Source organism: Dasypus novemcinctus, chromosome 21 (genome assembly GCF_030445035.2).
Source record: "Dasypus novemcinctus isolate mDasNov1 chromosome 21, mDasNov1.1.hap2, whole genome shotgun sequence".
Lineage (NCBI taxonomy): Eukaryota > Metazoa > Chordata > Mammalia > Cingulata > Dasypodidae > Dasypus > Dasypus novemcinctus.
In genome coordinates, this window is record NC_080693.1 from 15,230,845 (window position 1) to 15,250,775 (window position 19,931).

Here is a 19,931-nt window from a genome sequence, read left to right on the forward strand (position 1 = left end):
CAGTGTCACCAGTTGTCTACATTTTCTCTCATTGGCTTTATCATTCGACCCATCCAGCCATCCCTTTATGTATCTCCACAGTCTATATTCAAATACCCTCCACTGGTCTGATAATGTCCTTTATAACTATTTTTTTCCCTGGCATTAAATTGGCACATCTCTTTAGTATCCTTTGGTCTGGAATATGTCCTCAGTCTTCTATTTTTTATTTTTATTTATTTACGCCCCTGCTGCTTGCTCACTGTCTGCTGTCTGTGTCCATTCGCTGCACGTTCTTCCGTGTCTGCCTGTCTCCCTTTGTTGCGTCAATTTGCGGCGCCAGCTCTCCATGGGTGCAGGCCATCAGCTTTCCGCAGGCATGGGCCAGCTTGCCTTCACGAGGAGGCCCTGGGAAGTGAACCCAGGTAGACGGGAGCCCACATGGTAGATGGGAGCCCAATCGGTTGAGCCACATCTGCTTCCCTTTCCTCAGTCTTGACATTGAATTTTTGAAGAATCCAGGCTACTTATTTTGTAGAACTCTTAATTTGTTTTTGTCTGATATTTCCTCATGAAGGGATTCAGACTACATGTTTTTTGGCAGGAATACCACATAAATGATGCTGTGTCCTTCTCAGTACCTCACCTTGGGAGTCTCAGGATGTTGATTTGTTCTCTTTTTTGGTGATATGAACTTTGATAGCTTCGTAAAGGTGGTGTCTGCCGGGTTTCTCCATTGTAAATTTTCTCTCTGTAATGAATACATTACAGAGGGTAATTTTGACTATCTAAATGGATTTTTCCCTACTAGTGAGTTTCTAGGCTGGAATTTAATCTTAAACTTTCTTCTGTATATCTCCATCTGTATGTCAAATTTTCTTGAACCCTTTCCCTAAAAATTATCCCTATAAGAAAAAATTCACATATAAACAAGTGATGAATCTTTTTCCTCTTTTTAATATTTAATTTCCCAGGTGATCCATTTTTAGAGGACAGTTGTGACTAATCTCCCCTGAGCAGTCACTGCCTCTAAGGCACTATTCTAAGCAGTTGGCATGTCTTAACTCATTAAATCCCCATAAATCCCCCATGAGATCGGTTCTATTACTATCTCCTTTTACAGATAAAAAAAAACTGAGCTGTAGAGAGAATTATATAACTTGCTCCAAGTCTCACACCTATAATTGGCTGAGGCAGGATTAGAACCCAGGCATTCTGGCTTCAGAATATCCCCATTCCTAACCACCGTGCTGCACTACTTCTCTATGTATTTTTTAACATCGTGCCTTATCCTGCCCTTCTCCCCACCCCTCCCTTCACATGAAGGGTAACACTATTATCAGTTTTGTATGCATCTTTCTATCTTCTTACATTCTTATCCAACATTTTGAGAAAAGAAAAATGTTCACTGTTTTGTGTACTGTCTTCTAAACTTGTGCCCCTGAGAGTCTTTCAGAACAGAAACGAACTTGGGCCCGTAACAGTCCACGCCTCCACCGCATGGAAGGAACATGATTGTGTAGGGTCCTCCAGCAGCTATCCCGTGGCAGAAATTGGAAGCTCTGTTGAAAATCCCAGTATGTAATGAGTCTGCTAGCCTAAGAGTCCAGGTTATACCTCAGCCAAGGAGATGTTGCAAATTGGCCTTTTCAGAACTTTCAGGGACAAAGTTTTACCAGGGAGGTAATTGCAAGTTACCAGTGCCCTCTTCTCTGGGGAAGGTTTCTAGTTAGGCTCAGAACTGACACAGAGAGCAGGACAGCTTATCATCCACATGGCCTCACCTTTTTAATGTCATGGTTATAGGTTTCCTTTTCATTTCAGATACCTTCAGGCTTCAGTCTGGCTGTCAGTGTCCGGGTTGGAAATGCACTGGGGGCTGGAAACATCGAGCAAGCAAAGAAAGTTTCTGTTGTTGCCTTGGTGATCACAGGTGGTTGTTTATGCTCATTTTCTCAGCAATTTGCATGCAGTTTCTGCACCTGAAAACCCAGGTTCCCTGGTTTCTGGAAGACCTCCTTTTTTACTTTGCTGTTTCTTCCACCCTTTGACCTCCAGAACTCTTTGCTGTAACCTTTTGCATCCTGCTGTCAAGCTCTAAGGATCTGGTGGGCTACATTTTTACTACTGACAGGTGAGTGCTGAGTTTTCCAAAACAAATGACAACTGAGATTTTCTTGAAACAGGTAAGTCTGGTAAACGCTTTCACAAGGGGCCTCGTGGGGTTGTTGCATTTCAGATGGTGTTTGAGTCATTTGTAAGATCAGAAACTCAACTGATGCTACCTGAGAAGAACTGATTAGGTATTACCGATAGGAAGTGAGTTATAGTCTAGAATGCCAATTTTGTAGGAACTGAGGGTGATGCATTCTTCTGGAAGTTAGAATACACATGTCTGCCATAGAAGGGAACTCTTTTGGGGTACCATTTGATTACATTTTCTGTTAATGACTTCCTTCCTGATGACAAGAATTGTGTTGGTATCTCAGTATCTGCCAAAAATGCCTCGTTTGTAGAAATTGTATAAGCTACTTGTCAAACTGAATCGAAGTTAAAATCTCACCAATAAACTCTCAAAAATCACATTACCAGATGGATTACTGAAGAATTCTTGAAAATGGTGAATCCCTTCTGTTCTCTGTAGATTATTTTCATTTATCTTCATTAATGAGGCTAGCTGGTACATTCTGACAATATAGAGATATCGTGGGAATGCCTCTTATTTGGAATGCCTTAGCCCTTTATTGGTGACTACAAGTGCAAATTGGAGTTTCCTTCGTGGATTCAAAAAGCAAGTGAAGCTTCACAGTTCAATTTTCAGAAATTTGCCCTTTTCATGGTTGGTTGTCATTTTTCAGCCTTAGCCATTTTGCCTTGAGGAAATAAAATATTTAAGTATCTCTCACTTCAGAGTGAGGGGGAAGAGAAACTAGAAATATTTATCATTTTCTTCAAAGCGAATCAGAATTCATTTTGGCAGAAGTATGTCCAGGACCAGGGCTTTGATGGGAACACAGTGGAAGTTTGATTCTAACCTGCCCATGTCTTGAAACCATACAGAGCAAAACCAAACCAAACCAAACTAAAAAACCAGGCCCACAAAACATGTCTTTGGTGAAATTAGGAGAAAAAGAAAGCCCTAAACTCAGATTATTTGTGGGTGGCCAGGATCAATTGAACCTCACAGATTTGTGAAACAGATGAAATGCTGACTAAATTACAGAGGGGAAGATAAGAAAGGGGCAGATTACTACGAAACACGTTTAATAAACCAAAAGAGACTCATTTGGATGACTTTTGCAAGTAAAAAATATTTAAACCTGGAAGAAATTAACATTTTCTAGGAAAAAAATTTATCAAAGCTTACAGAAGGTCTAAATAGACTGATTTTCTTAGAAGAAATAAGAGAAAATTATGTAAAAAAAACTTTTAAGGCACTAACTCCAGAGGATTTCCTGGGATAATTTTATAGAGCCTTCAAAATGTAGATAATTCCAGTGCTGTCTAAATTGTTCCAGAGGAAAGAAAAAGGAAAACCTCCACATTCTGTTTCTGAAGCATATGTAACATTGGTACCAAAACATGACAAAATTTGCATGTAAAAAGAGAAAACCACAGGCCAAACGCACTGATTAATATCAATGTAAAATTCAAAATAAAATATTAATAGAATGCAGCAGCACATTAAAAAATAAGGTATTTGGACTAAGTGGTATATTTGAGGAATGCCCTGAATAGGATCTTATTTCAATGTAAGGTCTTCAAAGATGTAATTAGTTAGGATGAGATGCAACTGCATTAGTTTGATCCAATATGATTAGTGTCTTTATAAGAAAAAGGGGAATTTGGGCACTGGGATGCACAGAGTGGAGAGATGGCCATATGAAGACAGCGGTTTATGGTATTTGTTAGAGCAACCCTAGAAAACTAAGACATTAGCCAACACAATTCAGCAAGAGAAAGAAAATGGGGTTTAAGAACTGGGGGAAAAGAAAGGTAAAACCATATCTGGAAAATCCAAGGGAATTGACTAAAAACCTAATACAAAAAAGATAATCCAATAAACTAGCAGAATATTTATATATCCTGTATTAACTTAGAGAATCAGCAGCCTTCCTATAGCCACTAGTTAAAAGATACAGGGGGTCCCAGTCCAGATGGCAGAGTGAGATGCTTCAGGGCTCCATCCCCACGGAAGCTTTGGACAACCAGCAAGAACTGGCAGGTGCGTCTTTCTCAAAGCCCCAGAAAACAGTTAAAAGACTGCAATAACAAGGCGAGTGCCAAATGAAGAAAAAGGCTACGTGAATGGGCAGGAGCCTGTGGCCCCCCGGCGGGCCCCGCCCTCACTCCTCACAGGCTCGGCACAGGGCTGGCCCATGCTCTGAGTGTGGAGCTGTGGTTCCGGTTCTAGAGAGAGCAAAGAAATCCTCGTGCACACACAGGGAGTATGTATGTCTGGTCCAATCTGTCTGTTGTGGCCTCAGGGACTCACTGTCCCAGAACTTACCCTGAGCCCAGAAGGCAGCTCCCAGGATGCTCTGGGAGAACAGTCAAGTCATGCTGCCTGGGGTAGGGGCTTACTGGCTGTGGGACATACAGTGCAGTGCCCGGGACCGTGAGGAATGCTATTTCCTGGGGAGGAGGGAACATTCAGAATTGCGTAAAGGATCAGGGCAGCCCATAAACTTTGTCCCTGAAGCTTTGGATAAACCCTGAAGGAGAGCACTCACAGGTCAGCCTGCAAAGACTAGGAAAGATGTTTTCTTTTTTCCCTTCCTCGTATCTTTTGTGGTTGTCAGCTTCTGGCATACAAAGAAAGCTTTGTCATAACACTAGCTGGATACAGGTTTAAGGAAGAGATGCCTCAGAGTCTAAATTCCAGTGATAACACACTGAAATATCAAAATGTCCAGGTTTCTACAAAGGGTTACAAAACGTGCAGAGAAACAGGAACATGAAGCCATGGCTCAGGCAAAGGAGAAGATTAAAGTATTAGGAACCGTCAGTGAGGAGGACCAGACTGGGACACATCAGACAAAGACTTTAAAAATGGTCTGAAATATCCCGTGTGGAGCTGGCCATGCGCAGTGCTGATGCGTGCAAGGAGTGCTGTGCCACGCAAGGGTGTCCCCCGCGTGGGGGAGCCCCACGCGCAAGGAGTGTGCCCGTGAGGAGAGCCGCCCAGCGTGAAAAGAAAGAGCAGCCTGCCCAGGAATGGCGCCGCCCACACTTCCCGTGCCGCTGACGACAACAGAAGCGGACAAAGAAACAAGATGCAGCAAATAGACACCAAGAACAGACAACCAGGGGAGGGGGGGAAATTAAATAAATAAATAAATCTTTAAAAAAAAAAAAAATGGTCTGAAATATGCTCCAAGAGCTGAAGGAAAACATGGGCAAAGAATTACAGGAAATTAAAAAATGATAGGTGAACACAAAGAGAATATTAATAAAGAGATGGAAATTATGAAAGAGAACCAAACCGAGTTGAAGACATCAGTAACAAAAATTAAAAACACCCTAGAAGGGTTCAGCAGGAGATTGGAGCAGGTAGAAGAAAGAATCAGTGAATTTGAAAATCAAACATTGAAATTCAGTCTAAGGTGTAGGAAGAAGAAAGAATGAAGAACAGTGAACAGAACCTGAGGAACCTGTGGGACACTGCCAAGCATGCCAGTATAAGTATTGGGGCACTCCGAGAAGAAGAAGAAAGAGGAAAAGGGGCAGAGAAAATATTCAAAGAAACAATGGCTGTAGCTTTGCACATTTAATAAAAGATATGAATATTCATATCCAAGATGCTCAAAAAAGCCCAAACAGGATAAACTGAAATAGACCCCATGGCATCTTATAATCAAACTACAGATAGAAAATTCTGAAAGCCATAAAAGAGAAGCGATATGTCATGTATAAGGGAGTTTCCCTAAGATTGTGTCGATTTTTCATCGAAAACCATGGAGGCAAGATGGCAGTGGGATGACATATTTAAAAAGCTGAAGGCAGGGAAGCAGATTGGACTTCTGTCTATCATATGGGAGGACCCAGGTTCGATCTCCAGGGCCTCCTTGTAAAGGCATGGCAGTGCCTGAGTGGCGAGCCAGTGCCCGCACGGTGACCCACACAGCGAGCCAAGTGCCCATGCAGCGAGCCCGTGCCTGCGTGGAGAGCCAGTGCCTGTGCGGAGAGCCAGTTCCAGCCCAGTGAGCCATGCAGCAAAATGATGATGCAACAAAAAGACAAAGGGGAGAGTCAAGGCAAGACACAACAGAAACCAGGAATAGAGGTGGCACAAGTGGCAAGGAACCTCTCTCCACATCAGAGATCCCCAGGATCGAATCCTGGTAAATCCTGGAGAAGAAAACGAGAAGAGAAGACAAAAAGAGAAATAGACACAGAAGATTTCGTAGAAATGGACACAGACAGCAAAAACAGCAGGGCAGCAGGGGAGGCGGGAGGAAAAAGAAAGCTTAAGGCAAAAAATTGCCAACCAAAAATTTTGTATCAAACAAAACTGCCTTTCAAAAATAAGGACAAGATTAAGACATTCCCAGATAAATAAAAGCTGAGGGAGTTCATCACCATTAGGCTGGCCCTACAGGAGATGCTGCAGAGAATTCTGCCATTGAAGGTAAAGGATGATAGACAATAGATCAAAGCTGCATAAAGAAATAAAGATCTCTGGTAATGGTAACAACGGATAAATATGAATGCCAGTATGATTGTATTTTCAGTTTATAACTCCACTCTACTTCCTATAGGATCTAAAAGACAAAAGCACAAAATGTAATAAGAAATCAATTATTTAGGACTCTAGTGGGAATAAACATGTAGTTTGTGAAAAGAACAATATAAAAGTGGGGGGACAAAAGGGTATAGGAACATAGTTTGTACACTATTGAAGTGAAGTTGGTATCACAGCAAATTAGATTGTTACATACTTAGGATTTTAAGTTTGAGCCCCATGGTAACTATAAAGAAAATATTGGCAAATATGCAAACTCGGAGAGACAGAAATTAGATTACAGGTTGCTAGGGGCAGGGGCAGTGGGGAGTTAATGTCTAGTAGGTAGAGAACTTTTGTTTGGAGAGATGGGAAAGGTTTAGTAATGGAAGCTGGTGAGGGTACCACAAAATTGTGAATGAGATTAAGCCCGTTGAATGGTATGCTTGGGAGAGGTTGAGAAAGGAAAGTCTATGTTGTATGTTTCCATAATTAAAAAAAAAAAAGGCCAACTAAAGAGACAGTGACAATCAAGTGCAATACATGAGCCTGGATGGGATCTAGCAAAGGAGGAGAAAAGGCTCAAAGGGACATTATTGGGACATATGAAAAATTGGAATATAGCCTGTAAGCTTTGTATCAGTGGTGAATTTCTTGAACTTGATAACTGCATTTAAGATGATTATGTAAATGAATATTCTTGTTCTTAAAAAATGTGCCTGGCAGTATTAAGTGTTCAAGGAGCATGATGTTTTGATACATAGACAAATAGAATGATATGGCAAGTGTGACAAAATGTTAAAATTGGTGGATCTGGGTATCTGGGGTTAGGGGTAGGGATATGTTGGAGTTCTCTGTACCATATATTTTTGTAACTGTTACGTATGTTTGAAAGTATTTCAAAGTAAAAAAAGATACAATGGAATGTGTAATTTAAATGTAAAAATCCTTTTACAATAGCAATGCAAAAGATAAACTGGGGAAAATATTTGCAGCCTGCATCACTCACAAAGGGTTACTATCCCTAATATATAAAACACTTAGAGAAATCAAGAAGAAAACAATCAACTACTCAATGAAAAATTGGCAAAAGATATGAACTAGCAATTCATGGGAAATACATAGAAATGACTTTTTTAAAAGAATTATTTTTATTATTGAGAAATGATTCTTAAACATATTAAAAGATGGTCAATCTCATCCTTAATATGAGAATACAAGTTTAAACCACCAGTGAAAAACCATTTGTCACATCTCAGATTAGAAAAAAATCCCAAATCAGAGTTTAGCCACCTGTGGGGAAAGCTTTAGGAGAATAGGCATCTTCATATGTTGCCATGGGAGGGCAAAGCACAATTTTACAATATCTATCAAATTTACAAATACATCTATTTTTGATGTATTTATAAATACATCAAATATAAATTCAAGGAATTCTGTGGTTTAAACTTGCACATGGAAGAAATGATGTTTAGACAGGTAATTCTTTGCAACACTGTCTGTAATTGAAAAAGATTAGAAGCATCACAAGTGTCTATCTGCATTGGAGATGGGTTAATGTATGGCATACAAACACACACACACAGTGAAATAACAAATGGCTGTAGAAGAGAATGGAGAAGCTCTCTGTAAGGAAAGATTTCTAGAATGTATTTTTCAGTGGAAAAAGCAAGATGCAGAATTTCATACAGAGAATGCTTTGAAATGAAATATTAGAATATTGAGGAGAAAAGAAGATATAATTCTATTTGCATATTTTTTTCCTAAACATTGACAAATAAAGAAAATACTAAGGATTATTACATGGTGGGGATAGGGGTGGTAGTGGGGTGGTCTGGAGAAAGGGCAGAAGTAAAAATTTTCTTGAAATGCCTTTTCATACAATTTCGATTTCTTGTAACCATTTGCATCTATTATTATTCAAAAAATAAAATAAAATTTGAATTAAATAAATGTCTTTCTGTCTCTTTTTTTTGGTGGGTGGTCGTTTCATTCACTGTGAGATTTCTTATTTACTCCTTAATTCAATGAATATTTATTGCCAGGCAATATTCATTCTAGGTTTAATTGTGGCCAAACTTACTCTGAATTTTTTGCCTCACTAGGTCAGTTGGCAGCATTTTTCTAGTTTCTCTATAAGTAGGCATTAAAATCCAAGCATCTAGCTTTTGGGGCTAAAACCCTTTTCCTAGAACCAAAGAGAATCCTGCAAAGTGTATCCATGGCCTGGATAGCCTGCCAACTTTGGTTCCATGGAGAGAACAGTCTCTTCTTCTGTTGTGCCCCATTTGGACACACAAGATACAGTTGGCCTGAGGAGTCATGTTTTAAAAGAAAGTTGGCAGTAGAATCCAAAATTTATTTTTGGTGGGGACGAGAAGGAGATACCTAGTCACCCAATTGAATTGTCTACCTTAACCAAATGGACTGTATATATTTTACAGAAGTCATGAGATACAATGCATAGTTGGCTTCATCTACAGCAAAGAAAAAGTAGAATTGTCTTCAACTTGGGTATTGGCTGGAATAAGGGAGACAGGTCGCTTAAATACAAAAGGCTGAGCCTTGCCTGGGTCTTACCCCTGGCAGCTGTATATTTCTCCTTTTCCTCCTCTGCCTCCTACTAATTACCGTGCGCTTTCTCTTCCTAACAGAGAAATCGTTGCTCTGGTGGCTCAGGTGGTTCCAATTTATGCTGTTTCTCACCTCTTTGAAGGTCTTGCTGTAAGTATTGTGTGGTGTGCCCTTCGGTTATTTTATAATCTCTGTGCTGCTTCTGATGGCCCATTTAAATGGAGAGAGGTTCTAGGTAAGTTGGTATTTGGTAAGTTGGTAATACTGGATATTTTTTATTGTATTCAAATGACAAGAATCCTGGCCTATGATCACAGATTTTGAGTCAATCCTGTGGAATTGTGCATGCTGGGGAAATGAGAGTCTTTGAGAAGCACTGAGGGCGGCCGAGGCCTGGGCAGGTGTCATCCGTGCACCCGCTGATGGAAGGCGATCTGCCTTCCAGTGCACAAGTGGCGGGATTCTGCGGGGAAGCGGAAACCAGAAGGTTGGAGCCATCGTTAATGCTATTGGATATTATGCCGTTGGCCTCCCCATTGGGATTTCGCTGATGTTTGCAGCTCAGCTTGGAGTGATGGGTAAGCGCGAATCATTGGCACTTAGAGCTTCGTTATTCATGGTTCAAGGAAGTGACTGTCAGGCCGTGGAGACTTTGTGAGCTTTGGCGCGTTCTCACATTCATTCTGGGCCTTGCTGCAGAGATAGCTGGGAGAGGGCGGGACCCAAGGCCATGTGTGCGCATCCTTCGTGCCTCTGTGGATCTCCTTCCGTGCTGCCATACTCGAGCAGAATAAGATGCCCGTTCTTGTTATCTCCCTGTCCTGGGTCAACAGGTTCTCCCTTCAAGAGGAGGGGACAGTCTGGCAGTTCCTCAGAAAGTGCAGTATAGAATTACCACTTGTCCCGGGAATCCCACCTCTAGGTATAAACCCCAAAGAATTGAAAGCAGGGACTCGAACAGATATTTGCACACTCGTGTTCATAGTGGCGCTATTCACAGTTGCCGAAAGGTGGAAGCAGCAGTAGTATCTATCAAACAATGAATGGATAAATAGGATACATATGTACAGTGGAATATTATTCTGCATTAAAAAGGAATGAAGTCCTGATACATGCGACAACATGGATGAACCTTAAAAACATTGTGTTCAGTGAAATGAACCAGACACAAAAGGACAAATATTGTATGATCTCATTTATATGGAATAACAAGAATATGCAAATTCAGAGACATCTTAGATTATAGGTTTCCTGGGGGCCAGGGTCGGGGATGGGAGTTCATGCTTACTGGGTCCAGAGTTTCCATTTGGGGTGAGGGAAAAGTTTTGGTAATGGATGGTCCTGGTGGAAGCACAATATTGTGAATGTAATTAACAGCCCTGAATTATATACTTGAAAGTGGTAAAATTGGGAAACTTTACAATGCATATAAGTTAACCACAATGAAAGTTTAAAGTATAATGACAGTAGTGAACTATAACCCATCGTGGTGGTGGGCGGCTGGGGAGCAGAAAGAGGAGATGACAGCAGGGGCCATTGAAGAAGCATTCAGAGGTCCAGCTTATGCGGGTCCCGTTCTCTTCTCTGAGTGACACCCCTTTTCTGGTGACACTCTCTGTCTGCTGGCCCGAGGGCCGTGGTGAGCTGGTTGCCCTGAGTGTGTGGGGTGAGGAAGTGGGACTGATTTCTCACCCTTCTGGAAGCACCCAAGGTAGCTGTTGACATCCTGAAGCAATGTCCCTGTGTGTCCAGCACGGAGGAAGGGGCAGGGGTGTCATGCCTGTGACCAGCACAGAAGGAGGGCAGGGTGGCCCCTCTTTATCCTCTGTTTAGAGCCAGGGGAAAGAACTTAATCCCCAGGAACCCAAAATGACCAGCACTAATCTTTTACAAAGCAGGGAAATACATGACTGCTTGCCTTTGATTTCCATAATAATATCTTGGGAAATTCCAGCAGGTAATAAGTGATTGTATTAAAACTTGAACCCGTTATCTTGGGGGTGAGGCAGTGACTGCCTTGGGCCTGGTTCCTGCCCTGCCCATCAGTATTTGACGGGCTCAGAGGCAGTGAGAGGTCATCTGATACCACGAATGGCCTTCCAGGGCAGGGTGTTCCATGTTCTCAAGTTCCATAATATTTTCATGAAAAATAGGGAAGATGTTCAAATAACAGAGTGGCCAATGCAAAGTTCATTGGCCTTGTACTGTGGTACAGAAAATTATTTAGCTGAGTTTCTGGCATTATTTGTATTTTGGATTTGCCAGTGGCCTAGTCAATGGAAATATTAGACAAGTCTGCTCAAAACTGTACATCCAGCTGTGTCCCAAGTTCTGTACTAGGCCCACTCATTAATTTAGCAAAGGCAGGCCTATCACGTGCAAAGTGGATAGATTTAAGAATCACTTAGAGGGGAGCAGATGTAGCTCAAGTGGTTGAGCGCCTGCTTCCCATGCATGAGGTTCCAGGTTCAACCTCCAGTACCTACTAAAACCAAACAAACATACTCTCACTGGGGAGCAGATGTAGCTCATGGTTGAGTACTTGCTTCCCATGTACAAGGTCCTGGGTTTAATCTCCAGTACCTCCTAAAAATTAATAATAATGAAGAATCACATAAAACAAATGATGAGGTGGTGAACACTTTGCTAAGGTGGCAGTCAACCCGCATTTCCCCCCATCTTAGAGTACTGTGTCACCTCTGGTAGGGCATGCAGTATACCTACATAAAGTGTCTAGAAGAACAAGGATGCTAAAAGTCATGAACAAATCTCGGCAAATCATAATCACCATCGTAATTCTCCAGGACCCTTTTGAAATACACACATTTATGACTTCTAGTCCATTGACACGGCCCAGGGGATTCTGATAAACATCTTGCTTTGGGGTTCGTAGGTTGAGTCAAAGAGAAATCTTTTAAGTGATAAGAAGTGAATGACTAGAAGTCTAATTCATGTACTTCTAATTACAACTGGAGAGAGCTGGTCATGGTTTATGTCTAAGATGGTTAGAGTGAGTTTAGAGTTCCTACGGATTTTGGAACACTGACTTTGAAAGAGGAAGCCAGTGGCTTGCTTTACTGGTCCTTTATAAGAACTGCAAGTGGTCATCTAGTTTATGATTTTAAAAAACAGGCTAATGCCTGGAAAGTGTGTTATAAGGGTGATTTGTACTGAGGAGCAGGGCTATTCAACCTTGCATGGTATCTGGCCACCTTTCTCAAATCTAGAGGCCTCATTAGATCTTTCTCTTGGCCCCCGAATCCCCTCATCATTTGGGTCCTTCCTCTGTGCCCTATGTGGGTTAAGTAGCGTCCGAGAGCCTCCCCCCCTCGTCCATTTCCATGCTGTGCCTCCTCTTGTGCTTGAGTTGTCTGTAGGTAGAAACTGTCCTGGAAGTTCTCCAGCAGTCTGTGCCCAAAGCACATAAGTTCCTGGTGGAAGCTCTGCAAGAAGGAGTGTTATTAATTTATATGGCTGGCAATTTTCTGCATCTTTAAAATGTTATTCCCTCTTTTTAATGGAAATATGGCAGAAGTAGTTGGTCCTGGGATATTTATGGTCACAAAGACCTCTGAACATCCTGACATCCCAAAACCCATCCAAAAATCCTTTGCTTCTGGGAAGCAAAGGAGAGCAGGGTGGGAGGGCTCTGGCTGACTGCAGGCCCCTCCTCAGCAGGGCAGGAGCTGCTCGCACTGCTGACACAAGCGAGAGAGGAGAGACGGAATTCCCAGGGACGGCCAGCTTCCTGCGGAATTAACCTGTGTTACCTGTTTCCGTGTCTAGGTCTGTGGGCAGGAATAATCATCTGTTCCGTCTCCCAAGCCGTGTGTTTCCTGGGCATTATTGCTCAGCTAAATTGGAAGAAAGCCTGCCAACAGGTAACTCGGCTCACCACTGTGCAAGGATATGCTCCTCTCCTAGAAAATAAGCAGGATCAGATCTGGTGATCTCACTGTCGTTGTAGAAGGTTCTTCCTTTTTTTTGTCACTCATATTCTTTTTTCTTTTAATTGGATTTAATTCTGATGTGAAGGGCCAGCTGGCCCTGGATTTATCCATTCCCCTTTGTTTCAACCCATTTCAGGGAAAGAACTGGAACTGGAGAGAAAGGTGGGATGTCATCAAATTCATCCTAATATTGTTTTTTATATTTTTAAAATATTTTGCTAAGATACTTGTATGCATCATTCTCTTCAACTTGCTAGGGTCAACGTGGGGTATGAAAATAGATGGTAGACAAAGGAAAGGGAGTAAAAAGAAGGGAGAATTCAAAATGATCTTGTTTTCTCTCTTCTCCCTTACCTTGTACTTTTCCTAACGAATGCTCCTCCTGCTCACTGTCCCCACTTCAGTCTTTATGAAAGACGATTCGAGACCTGTGAACCAGAGAAGCTTTAACTTGACTTGTCAGTTAGGAAAAGGGCTTGGCTTTTCCTACACTGGTTGGTCAAGGCAGGGAAAATGGTTTCTTAACACTCTCACAAAGCTTGCGGACTGACTTGGAGTTTCATTTTCTAGGCTCGAGTCCATGCCAATCTGAAACTAAATATGGAGCTGGATGGGGAGTCTGCTGTCCTGCAGGAGCCACTTTATCCAGGTGTGATATGAAGGCCTCTGCTCTTTGAACAGACCCTGTCCAACTGGAACTGGAGGTGACATTTATGGGACTCAGCTGAATCGGCCGCAGAGAGCTCCCATTTACCACAGGGCACTCATGTTTTAGAAACAATTGCTAACTTGCGAGTGAAGTCAGGGGACCCCCGATTTGAAGTACATTGACTTTTTTTTTTTAAACAGGGGTTGGCACACTAAGTCTGGTGGGTCAGATCTTGCCTGTGGCCTGTTTTTGTATGAAGTATGTTGACTTTTATTTGCTTGAAGGCCACACGTGAACATAATGGCTACAGATGGTTAAAGACTGTAAGGATGCCAATTCCTTGGCTTATTTGTGGTACCTGAGCATCCACCAGGCATTTTGGATGCTTGGTGATCCTGTGCTTTGGCCATATCTTGGCAACTGACGATGATGTTCATCAGAAAAACATGTACAGGATTTCAACACGGTGTCGTTGTAGCCACTGCTTCTGATGAACATCATGCAATCATAATGGCATTTTTTCTCGTGTCCTGTTAGTCTAAGTCCGTTTGACATGTGCTCACCCTAATTCCTTGCTTTTTTATGATTTAACCCCATATGATTTATTTGTTTGATCAACGAAATCAACAGCCAGGACCCAATTCCATTGTCCTTGCTGTGTCTTATTTTTCTACTCAAGCCTCCTTTGGTGACTGGTTGTCTTTAATTGTCTTCCAGACTTTATATTTGAAAAACTATTTGTTTAAGTAATTTGAGGTCTAGCAGAGAAGGTTTCCTTTCACTTCTTTCAGGTACGGAGTCTAAGGCAATTTTGCAGTCTAGGGCAATTTCAGAAATTGAGGTTTCTTCTACCACCCAGTGTGCCCAAAGGTGGACTTGGATCAGTGAAGGGCTGGTTTCATCCTCAGTTCATGGATGCAGCCCCTCGGGGCTCCAACTCAAAGTACAGAGGGGTCGGTACTATCAGATGAAAAATAAATACGGGCTTGGTAAGGGGAGGCTTTATTCAAAAGAGTTATTGCCCAAGGAGGGGAAGGGCTTATTGCAGTAGAGGGACAGGATCTTGCAGTGGGGAGCGTGCTCTGCCCATAAGATCTGCAAACTAGGGAAGTGGGTTTAGCCCAATGGATAGGGCGTCTGACTACCACATGGGAGGTCCAGGGTTCACACCCCGGGCCTCCTGACCCGTGTGGTGAGCTGGCCCATGCACAGTGCTGATGTGTGCAAGGAGTGCCCTGCCACGCAGGGGTGTCCCCTGTGTAGCGGAGCCCCACGTGCAAGGAGTGCACCCTGCAAGGAGAGCCACCCCATGCGAGAGAAGCGCAGCCTGCCCAGGACTGGCGCCACCCACATGGAGAGCTGATGCCACAAGATGACGCAACAAAGGGAGACAAGCAGACACAGAAGAGCATGCAGTGAATAGACACAGAGAGCAGACAACCTGGAGATGGGGGTAGGAAGAGAAATAAATAAAAAATAAATCTTTAAAAAAACACAAAACACAGTTATATGAAAAAAAAGATCTGCAAATTCCTCAAGGGTTAGGCACAAAGTTTTTCTTTTATAAGGAGGAATAAATGTGGTTAGAAAGAACTGGGCATAGGAAAGTGGGATAAAAGTGTGGCATGATCAGAGAGAGATCAGAAACCAGACTATTCGTGTGTGTGTGTGGGGGGGGGTTCCCTGCTGATTCCAGCTGAAGATGGACCAAAATTTAGAGACCCAGGGGAAGAGGAGGAGCTTCACCAGAATTCGGCTGGCAAATATTTCGTTCTGATTCATCAGTGGGGCCAAGCAGGTCACCTAAGCTTTTATGAGGCAAAAATGGGAATTTGGAAGTTCTGGGGTCTGGTCCTGGCCTAGGTAAACAAGGTGGAGGGGTAGTCACATGGGGAAGCGGGGGCTCCTTGCAGTAGCTTTTTTTCCAGAACACAGAGGTTGGGGATTTCTCATCCACCACTGTTTTCCAGGACCACGGGGCTCTGGTGGTTCAGTGTTGTCAGCAGTGCACTCCCAAAGGTACTGCTCAGCCTCTCGGCCACGGGTTCCAGGCGGGGAGTGCTCAGCGCAGAAGCACTCCTGAAGGTCCAGCTCACTCCTCTGGCTTCCCTGCTTCCTCTAGACTCTTTATGATGTTGTTAGCTCTCTGACACCTTCAGGAAGATAATTCAAAAATTTGTTCTGTCTGGCTTTTATAAATTATTTCTGAGGTAGAAGTAGTCCACGTTTTCTACCATTTGTAAAACAGGGATGATGTCTTTGTTTGCCAGGCTGCTTTCACAAATACCACAAACTGGTTTGGGCCTCACTGATGGGGATTTATTGGCTCATGGCGTTGAGGGTAGGAGTCGGCCAACGGCAAGGCAAGGCGGTGCTTTCTCCCCTCAGGCTGGAGCGTTCTGGGCCTCGCTGTGAGAGGCTTGGGCTTTTCCCTCCCTCCCGTAACACGGCCATGTCCTCTCCTTTCTTGCTTCTGCGGCTTCAGGGATGCTTTAGAGGGCCTCCAGCCAGCCAGCTCAAGACCCACCCTTGTGAAGGCCCATAAAGTGGGCCACTCCTTAAATTCCAAAATAACATCTCCAAGAGGTCCTGTTAATAAGGGGTTCACACTCACACAGACAGTGGATTAAGATAAAGAACATGTGTTTGTTGGGCTGTATGATCCCATCTACCACAGATAATTAGAATCCCAATCTCATACTGTTGCTGTGAAGATAAGTCAGCTAATGTATGCAAAGTGCCAAGAAAAGCACAGTAGCCCAGAGAAAGCATTTTGTATGTGTCAGCTAATATGATTTATGATTCAAAATTAATTTCTCTCAGGACTCCAAAGGCATGGAAATTCTGTTTCCTTATATCCACCTGGATATAAGATCTGATGTCCATCTTATTCTTGTTCCTTTAGGCAATCAGCCTTTGTTTTTTCTCTTGGGAAGCTTTTGGGATATTTTACTTATGCTAACTATTTGGAAATACTATGACATTAAGTCTGAGCTATTATCCTGCTTCTACTTTACAGTAGATCTTTTCAAGATAAAAATACACAGCTTTCTTCACTTATGTAAATAGCCTTAAATTAGTTCCTGTTTTATTCTCATTCCGAAGTGCTTATTAAATCGATGTTAGCCCCTTGAAAATTTCTCCTATGAATCCCATCTTTGTCTACTGAGAAATAACAAATGAAGCTGCAAGGTAACAGAGGTATTTATTTGAGGTCTTAGAATTGCAATTCAGGGAGCACAGATTCAGGGGGCAACCCAAACTGTGCCCCATTTTGGCATTTCCAGGCAAGATTTTTAAAGAAAAAGATTAGACAAGTTGTTTGTGGTTGGTGCCTATTTGGTGGGTACTCTGGATTATCCTTCAGGTTAGGTAGTTAACTGAGTTCTTCCTCTAGTGGTTTGTTTAATGGTGCCCAGATGTCCTTGGGGTTTTGAGGAACATTGTTGCTTGAGCCTCTGTGTACTTTGACAGTTTGTAACATCTGGCTGCTCTTTGCTTAAGACTAATTTCCAGAATGACCTCCAGACTCTATTTTAAATCTCATAAGTAACTCTGTTTTGTTTTATTTCTTTTTACATTTCCCCCTTTTGATCAAGATCTTTCTCCAAAAGCATCACTGATCAGCATTTGGTATTAATCCCTTGGCACCATGGAGGCTTATACCTGGGAGTCATGTCTCATATGGGGGGTAGGTAGTGAGTTTATTTGCTTAGAGAGGCTCAGAGAGGGGCCATATTTGAGCAACAAGGAAGTTTCCCGGGCATTAATTCTAATCCTAGGCATTAATTCTAATTAGGCTTTGTTGCAGAGACAGGTTTCATAAGTGCAAACATTGAGATCTAGAGCTTGGTGCGTTAGCCTGGTTTGGGAGGTAGTTGTGGCTGTTAATCTGGAGATTAGATGACTAAGGGACATTATATATAGTGAATATAATAAAAAAAAAGGATTAGTAAGGTTTGAAAATATGCTATGAATCTAGTCTCCCCAATATTTAAGATTTAGCCAACTAAATAAGTGCCAGTGGGTGTGGCCAATAACTGGCCATTCTGTGGAGTCTAAATTAGCACAACCTAGTGATTTGATAGATTGCCTAGGTCAGCAGCTCTTGTATGGCTGGGAAAAGGATGATGGATAACAAGGGACCAGGAAGGAGGGTAAGGTGAGAATGAGGAGTTTAAAAGGGGTAGGATTTATTATGAGAGGGATAAGGATGAACTGGGGTACAAAAGAACAGGTAAGGGAAGGATAAAAAATGTGAATAAAAGAGCTAATAGCATAATAATGAAGATTATAGCAGTGCTATTTAGTTCATTTCAGTCTGATAAAAATCAAGGGTCGTCCTAGTTCTTGGGTTAGCTATTCATAACAGATGCTTCATAACAGTCTACTTCTGGGTGACTTAAGCCTAAGATCACCATAAATATTAACTGTATAGGCCTGCTCCCAGGTCTTGGGTTGTCTACATCAGATGCCGTCTGTATTGACTAATACAGACAATACTAGCCAAAGGAGCGCTGATGCAAAGCACCAGAAATGTGTTAGCTTTTATAAAGGGTATTTATTTGGGGTAGAGGCTTACAGTTACAAGGCCCTAAAATCCAACTCAAGGTCACTTCCTTACTAAACTCTGTTGCCATGTGTTGAAGCAGGATGGCAGGTGACATCTGCTAGGGTTCAGCCTTCCTCTTCCCCCTTAAGTCTCCATGGGTCCAGCTTCTTCCGATCTCAGCTGTAGGCTGGCATAGGGTCTCTCTTCCTGGGGCCTCTGCTGTGTCTATAGAGCTGTCTCTCTTCCTCTGTGTGCTTCTGTATATATACTTGAGTGACTGTTCATATAACCCACAAAGGGGGCAGGGACTCAAGCTGAGTCACCCTAATGACATGATCAAATCAAAGCCCTCATCTTGATTTTTAAAAAATTTATTGAAGTATATCATTCATACATAAACACACACAAACAACACGTGTACAATTATAGTTGTGAACTTACAAAACAAACATATATAACATCATACAGGACTCTCATAACTCACCCCACCACCAATAACCTGCATTGTTGTTAGACCATTTCAACTAATGACAAAAGAGGATTGTCAAAATATTACTACTAAACAAAGTATTCTTCCCCCAACCAATCCTATCATTATTATCTTTATATCATTTATATATAAACATACATAAACAAGTATATAGTAAAAGTTGTGAACTTACAAAGCAAATATGCATAACATCATACAGGGGTCCCACACGTCAACCTTCCACCAACACCTTGCATTGTCATGAGACGTTTGTTACAAATTATGAAAGAATATCATCAAAATCTTACTATTAATCATAGTCCTTATCTTACATTTGGTGTGTTTTTTCCCCAACCCATCCTATTATTATTTTTTAAATATATTTTTTATGACAAGTTGTAAACGTATAAAACAATCATGCACATGTGCAGAATAACACCCTCCATCAACACACCACAATGTGGTGTGTCATTTGCTACAGATAAATTTTATCATCTAATTGTTACTATGTCCATAGTACACATTTGGCTCACATTTTCTATACTGCCTCAGTGTCAACACAGTACATCTTTCGCATAGATGCAATAATATTATATTATTATTACTAACCGCAATCCATAGGGCACTCCAGCTGTATTTTTCCTGTGTTTCTCTACATTCCCAACACCCTGCAGTAATGATATACATTTGCTCTAGCTCACAAAGGACACTCTTGTTCCTTTCTCATTCATGGACAAAGAGGGACAAAAAGAGTAATGTTGGGGAGCAGCTGTAGCTCGGTGGTTGAGCACCTGTGTCCCATGTACAAGGTCTTGAGTTCAATCCCAGGTGCCTCCTAAAAAAAAAAAAAAGTAATATTTAATTAGGGTATTCCAGAGCAGGACAAACAATGCTTTATTTCCTTGAAGGAGTTTTGACTAGTTTCATCCCAAATTAGGGGCTCAATTTGTTCACCTTTAAACAAGGCATATAAAGGTTGAGCCATCAAGGAAAAATTAGGAATTCAATTTCTACAATATCCTGCAAGCCTTACA

At 42.0% G+C, this 19,931-nt stretch overlaps 1 protein-coding gene across 2 annotated transcripts in view; it reads left to right on the top strand.

The window, feature by feature from the left end:
* SLC47A1 (solute carrier family 47 member 1) overlaps positions 1-19,931 on the top strand; it is a 52,657-nt gene that overhangs the window by 26,596 nt on the left and 6,130 nt on the right. For both annotated transcript variants that reach the window (XM_004446495.3, XM_058283379.1), the window contains exons 11-16: positions 1,804-1,912; positions 2,038-2,113; positions 9,358-9,427; positions 9,723-9,855; positions 13,064-13,158; positions 13,798-13,876. In XM_004446495.3, the coding sequence (XP_004446552.2) occupies positions 1,804-1,912; positions 2,038-2,113; positions 9,358-9,427; positions 9,723-9,855; positions 13,064-13,158; positions 13,798-13,876 (562 nt within the window). The remainder of the gene's footprint in view (positions 1-1,803; positions 1,913-2,037; positions 2,114-9,357; positions 9,428-9,722; positions 9,856-13,063; positions 13,159-13,797; positions 13,877-19,931) is intronic.